This window comes from Alosa pseudoharengus, unplaced genomic scaffold (assembly GCF_046254945.1).
Source record: "Alosa pseudoharengus isolate Yale_2024_CS ecotype anadromous, Long Island Sound unplaced genomic scaffold, YU_APseudo_1.1 YU_APseudo_1.1_scf_9, whole genome shotgun sequence".
NCBI lineage: Eukaryota > Metazoa > Chordata > Actinopteri > Clupeiformes > Clupeidae > Alosa > Alosa pseudoharengus.
The window spans coordinates 34,793,892-34,801,121 of NW_027468881.1; the positions used below are offsets into that span (position 1 = coordinate 34,793,892).

At 41.6% G+C, this 7,230-nt stretch overlaps 1 protein-coding gene across 1 annotated transcript in view; it reads right to left on the reverse strand.

Annotated features, from left to right (window-relative positions):
- Positions 1-4,087: 4,087 nt before the first annotated feature.
- Positions 4,088-7,230, reverse strand: part of calcoco1a (calcium binding and coiled-coil domain 1a) — a 16,780-nt gene continuing 13,637 nt past the window's right edge. Inside the window, exon 15 of the mRNA XM_076277496.1 lies at positions 4,088-6,789. Within this exon, the coding sequence (XP_076133611.1) occupies positions 6,762-6,789 (28 nt within the window). The 3' untranslated portion in view covers positions 4,088-6,761. The remainder of the gene's footprint in view (positions 6,790-7,230) is intronic.

Here is a 7,230-nt window from a genome sequence, read left to right on the forward strand (position 1 = left end):
GATTGTTTTTTTATTTGTTTGTAAAGCTTTGATTTGACCGCCCCGGCACTTCAGATCCATGGTAATAAACATTTGGGGATTCAGTGGACTCGAACTCTTAAAAGAATAGAAAGGCCCAGTAATGGGAGGGCTGGATTTCAATAAATGCTCACCAAGGAGCAGATACTGATGTGCGGTATAAAACATCAGTCCTTTGAAGTATTGAAACTAGCAATATAATTAATAATTATACCTGTGGGTAAAGCGACCCAGGAATATAATGATTTAACTGTGAGCTGTTGTTTTATATCTCTCTGGGATTTTTGATGACAGCTGACCTGATTCCAGAAACACACAAACTCCCAGTGTATTATAAAAAGATAATTTTAGGATCATTTAAGGTGTAACTCCATAAATACCTTATGTCCATAAAGTAATAGAAGGCACCACCTCTGCTTTACTGGTAAGGGGAGAGTACTCCTTTTTTGGGGAAACAAATTTGTCTAAAACAAAATATTGTAGCACAAAAAGAGCTCTGATGTACCGTTGACAGCATAATCAATATGCATGCTAAAACAAATCAGTTTGACATACTATGTAATGAAATCCCATTAGAGAAACATTTCTCTGTCTGAAACATGCCGGTCAAAAATGTGACCATTTGACATTGCTCATTGCAGTTGGCTTTGATTTTGTGGGGCTTTGATGTACAGCAGGGAAGGCCAACCCTTCTGGAGAACCACAGACAATCCTGCAGCAGCTTCCATGTGTAATCTGACAAACCTCAGGGAGTCTTTTAATGAAATTCTGCTCATGAGAGTCCATGGTGGGGAGTGACTGTACTTCTGGGCAATCAACCAGCAGAGGGCAATCACGATCCACAAATACAGTACATGCATTCTGTCCCCACACACACCAAGCACTGTGCCCTCATGTGAATATTTGTTTGTTTGTTTTTTTCCAAGAAGCTCACCTCATTCTTTGATTATTTACTGCATACTTTTTTAGACACTCATACTGCGTTCTCACCCCGCATATTCACTAGTGCTGGGAATTTAACCGTCATCCTTTGTCCAAACACATGGTAATGGGAATTCCTTATCTGAATCTTCATTGGTGATTTTCCTTTGATGGCTCTCATATGAAAGCAAGTCATTCAGCATATTATGAGTTGAGTCCACATGGTGGACATGTGAATACTTCAGTTGTTTGTGCACTGAAAGCCAATTTAGGATCAAAACACTATTTCTTGGCAGTATGTAATAATTCTACACAGGTGGAACAGACTTGGGTCATGTCCTTGCCATCAGTCAGAGAGAGCTCTTAAGGACAATCTTAGACAGTGACAATGGTATGACTGTTGTGGCTGTTTAAGAATAAACACCTAAACTCAGCACATAAGATGAAGACAATTCAAACTTTAAGGTCAACATATGATCAGTGTTACATGGAGACCAACGTTTCTCAAAATCTTGACCAGAATGTGGAAGAAGTAATTAATTGGCTCATACAAGAGGCCCCCTCAATCTCTCCCTGCCCTTGGCACGTAATGGTGTGCTGTTATGTTTTAAAGCACAAATGGAGAGAGATGTGTGATAAACAGGGATAGGGGGCTATTAATGGAATTACTGCTGTATTTAATGTTTATTAAATAGAGATAAACTAGGTCTGGGATTAAAATATGGACCGTGCATTATACAACGTTTACAAGGAAGAAAGGAAATGGCCTCATATATTCAGCCACAACAAGCCATGGGAACACAAGGGGGGTGGTGCATTTTAAAGAGACAGTACAGTACACACACCTTTTAGTTCCAAATGACTTTTTGACCAAGAATTCAGTAAATTATTTCACCGAGTGTTTGTGCAGAAATGAAATACTTGTGATTTGCAAAAAGTCAAAAGCACTGAAATAACACAGAATGAAACTGAACAGAGGGAACAATGCAAAATGTAATGAATGCAAAATGAGAGTTAGGCACATGGCACAAAGAGATGGTTTCGATTATAAAAATGATGCCAATGTATACAAAATGACTGCATATCTGTGTAGTCCACATTTCTGAACGCAGACTTTTTTAATTCCTTTGCAAACAAGCAATAGGATCTCTCTCCTCTAGGCACTCAGCCACATTAAAATACACACGAAAATACCGACATTCCAGTGAACATGGCCTCCAGTGCTTTATCTTAATGGCTTTCGTTTAGTCTGTTCATCAATTTCTTTCATTGCCAGGAAGGGCCTATTAGCTGACCAGCTGGATGTAGAATTAGAAGACCCTAGGCAACGATCCTGAAATAACCAAGAGAGGAGGACGGAGGGCTACGAGGGGAGAAGACCAGTATGGGGGGCGGGCAGAACAAAGAGAGCAGAACAGAAGGAGGCCATCTCAGTGGAGCTCGGAGGCTTTCCACAGGGTTGCTGGGGAATGTTTGGGTGCGATAACTTGATGCGGGCCAATTATCCTCACATGAAACACAGGACTGCACTTCCATCAGTTTATATGGCTGCCATACGCATACCCACAAGGCGAAGGATTGTCAAACGTCCGACATGCTGGATGGGAGGAGGAGCTTCCCGAGGAGATGAGAAGTGGGGAAGGTTGGGGGAAGGTGATAGACACTGGGAGGGGAAAAAAAAAAGAGACGTCGTAAATATTTACACCTTCCCTTCTGTCGGACGAGCTGCAGGAGCTGTGTGTGGAATTGGCTGGATGGAGGGGGGGGCTGCAGCAGTACCTTCCAAAGCCAAGAACAAAACCACAGAGAAGGGGAGGCGATGAAGCGCTTCTGTCCTGAAGAAAAAGGCCCCCCATAAGAAAGGCAGGTGCAGAGAGCGAGCGGGTGTGTTTTTTAGGCGCGCGGGCCAGGCGGGGAGTCATAAAGTCTGGGAGATGTGCCCTGGGCCTGTGGGTCTTCATATCTTTTACATTTCTAATTAAAAGAGATAAAGGGAGAGGGAGTCATCAATCCTACAGTGATTTCCCCGTTAAGGTTTTAGAGCGGCCCATAAAGCAGGCAGCCCGGCATCATTGATTTTATAATTAGCTCCCATCACGCCCGCGCTGGGGACGGAGCGAGGAAGAGAGGAAGAGAGGAAGAGAGGAAGCATAGGAAGGAGGGAGAGCTGGAGGGGAAGTGGACGTGCCAGTAGGGGAGATGGAGAAAAGAAGTGAAGGTCAGTGGAAATAAAGGCGGAGGGGGGATATCACTTGGCGATAGGTCAGCAGGTCGGTGGGCCAAGTCCCAGAGAGGCAGGAGTAAAAGGGCACTGGAGGTTTAACAAAGCAAATTCTGGGCATGCTGGTGCTCTTCTGCCCTACTGCATTAGCACCTTGGAGCTGCTTTGGACTGGGACACGAGGTGAGGACTAGGGCAATCACAATCGTACTAGGGCAATCACAATCGTACTAGGGCAATCACAATCGTACAAGGGCAATCACAATCTTAATCGCAATATGAACCAATGCAATTACCTAATAGCAAAAACTACAAATAATCGTGCACGGATGTATGTAATGTTTCTGTCCTCCTATCCTTAAATGACCTGCCCAGGGATGCAAAAAGAATTTCAGCACAAACTGACAAATAAAGTTGTATCGTTAATTTTGTCACATTTCTGACTTTTATATTCATTTCATCCTCCTTGACTATGCCACTTCTGGTTGGTTGGTGTGCGTAGTGTGTGAGGGGCACAGAAATTCTGATTGGTGAGCTTCATAGTCGGTCGGGGGTGCTGTGCTTCTTGTGCACCAGGTGTGCTCACCCATCAGGGGTGGCACACATTAAAGAGACATTTGAATTATTGAAAAATCAGAATCAGAAAAATCGCAATTAGATATTTTCCCCAAATCGTGCAGCCCTAGTGAGGACCCCAAAAAGGCCCTCCCTTCAAAACATGTTTAGAAATGCAAGAAGCTCCATATTTGAGTAATAATCCCTCATGGCACACTGGTGCTGCCCTCAACACTGATCTCCAGATGCATAGACCACTAAACCTCAACAGTAGCTGACAGGGCCCTACCCAATACCTTTTTGGTTAAATCTTTGGTTACGTCCCTTGCGTTGTTTAGTATTACGGGCAAAGCAGAAAAAGAGAGGACTCGACTGACACATAATATTTATTTTATTATTGAAACCCACCCACACCCTATACAGTATTGAAGAGTCTAGAAAATACATTTTAGATAGGAGAATATGGGATAAACACCATCATAGTTAAAGAGTAAAATAACACACGGACACTGTAATCTCAGAAACAAAAGACTTGGCCTCAACGCCATTGACAACGACTGCCCGCACAGGAGTACAGTACTTTGAAGTTTCGCAGTACAGACACTCTTAAAACTACAGGACAAACGTCTTTGTGCTGAAGCCAAACATGATAAAAAGCTGTTGTCTGGAACCAAAAAGATACATGTTAATCTTTCCACTAAACATGACATGAACGGAGCTTCATTTGTTTTATGACATTACAGCAACTCACTGTCACGAGTTGGAGAATGACATCACTCAGACACACCTCACAGAAGCCAATTCATACTAGCTTTATGACTTTTGTGTATTAGGACTGAATTCCTGAAAGATTGAGTACAACTCCAATGGTATTGCCAAAATCTTTGATTAGTCAAAGACTAGGTTGAGTGACATAGTCATAAGGAGTTGTGTAAGGACAGTCCTTCTTCAAATGTATTAGGTTTGCTACGCGTATGGTTGCCTGTGACAGCACCAATGGTTTTTATACTAATCTGAGCAATCAAAAATTGTAACTAGGATAGCAAACAAGTAAAAAGCCAAAATGTTATGGTATACCCTTAATACAGCAATGACAGTAATTCAAGCAAGTCATAACTAAAGTTAAAGATCTTAAATCTTACGTAGACAAAAGTCATACTGATTAACAATAATAAAGCAAGTTCTGTAAAATGCAAAGCAAGGTCTGGTATCTCATAAGCCATTAAAAATGCTCTCTTGCTGTAAAACAGGTGCAAAGTTCAGCAAATATCAAATCATCTAGGCAAAAATGAAGGGCCTCAGCCATACTGAAGTCTTCCCAAACAAAAGCCATACAGAGAGACCAACCGTTCCCCATACTCCATGATATACAGTTATTTATAAATGCTTACGTGAAGATTTTTTTGCCAAACTAGCCTAAAATTGAATAGTTTAATAGTAAAAATATTAAAGTGTAAATAAACAAACAGTTGCTGAAGAAAGAAAAAAAAAAGCTATGTCCCTCTGTGCAACACAAGAGGTAGACCGTGACAACCTCACCACACAATGAGTGTCCTCAAATGCAAACAGGAAAATACATGAAATTCATGAGTGTTATTCAGGCACAAATTTAAAATTACTAGCCTATAGTGTGGAAAGAGATAGGTTGAAATCCACACTGGCATATGACACTTTTCTCAGGCCTGCCTCTCAACATTCTCAAATGCTTTTAAGATTATCATTTAGCATCTATGATTTGGGTTTCTGAGAGGCATATGGCAAAATGCATTGAATGCTCATATGTGACCCTGCAAGGCAAAACCAGAAAATCCACAATAAACAAACATACGGGTTAAAATGTCGAATTTCACGTTTTCGCATAATTCAACAGTATACAGTCTACACTTTCATATTGTGAACAAATTTCATGGAAAAACATACGTTTTGACTGTTAAACCCTGACTTTATTTAGGTGAAGATTCAACACATTAGCGTGACAATTTACTTAAAAAGGTGATTTTCTCCTCTTCTGGCGTCTCGTGACGGAAGAACCATGCCAACTTTGGATGCGGTTATCTTAGCAATACTTTTTGCAACACCCTCGATATACATATCGTTGGAAAGCTTAGTTTATGACCGTTCATGTGAGCACAATAACTCAATTTTGTACATTTTACCAAAGCGACTGGTTTCGCCTTGCAGGGTCACTTATAATGTTACCTCACCATACATACAGTGGGAACAGTAAGCCTAATCTCCAGGACTTCTCCTAAACATCATTACCGTCGACTGCAACAAACCCTCCTAGGGCACACACAAATACAGGGGTGAAAATAATAATGATTAAAAAAACATTTACAATGACTTCAGGAGCTTAAAGTGCATCTCCCCTACCTCTGCTGCAAAACAATCGCTGTTCTACTGTCTATTTTCATTTCCCTTCTCTCCACATTTAACTGCATCTGACTTCATCTCTCTCTGTGCTGCTTTCCTTCGTTCCCATCATGTCATGACTCATGTCCACACTAGCAGAGGGAGGACAGGAGAATCTTAGGTTAAAAACGCACGGAGACAACCCCCACACCCTGTCCTTCATTTCCTTATTGCAGGTACATAATATAAAGCTGTATTTTTGAAACACTGGTCAAACTACTCTGGCGACAGAAATTACTAAACCGTTCAATTAAAAATGGGCACCCACACACAGATAAACATTTCACCCACACACACACACACATGTAAGACACACCTTAAAGTGACCGTAAAAAAGTTTGTCTTCACTTTTTTCTACAATTTCCTTCCTAGAAGAGTCCAAGAATGCTATTGATATGTGTTGCTGCTGAAGTGTGTTTCACTCAGGTGGGTTAACTTATGTTTTGTGGCGTGAGAGGTTTAGTGGCCAATGCCATTGCATAATGGACGTGCATATAACATCCCAAATCAAATTGCATATTTGTAACTGTTGCTGAATGCCAGTGTGTGCTGTAACAAAAGAGCCAAGTGAAGAAAAGGTAATGTGATGAACCCTGGTAAACGGCCTGGCCTCCTGAAGACTGAGGTCAAGCACTTCACCACAGGGGGCTGTCCGCCAGGTCACTGAGGGAGACAGGAGAGAGTAGAGTCAGTGAGTGTGTGTGTGTGTGTGTGTGTGTGTGTGTGTGTGTGTGTGTGTGTGTGTGTGTGTGTGTGTGTGTGTCAGAGTTTCCGCTTGAAAAAATGGTGCCGGTCAAAGTGACTGGCAGAGGTTTCGTTTTCCGGACATTTTGATGATACGCCTTTCAAATATCCTATTATCGTTTCTTAATTAGTCAAGTTGAGGAAAACTGGAAAAAGGCTATTAGAGAAACTAATAACTAGAGCCTAACTTAAACATGCTTATAACTAGTGTCTAATTTAAAGATCTAGCCAGTCTCTACGCCGTTTTCATGGACAGCAAGAATCCGCTTTGTTCGTTGTTTTAAATAGGCTACGTTGTTTGTTGCTGCCACGTTATCTCCAGTGGTTCAACAGTTTCACTTGCGCAGATGCGCACACGCA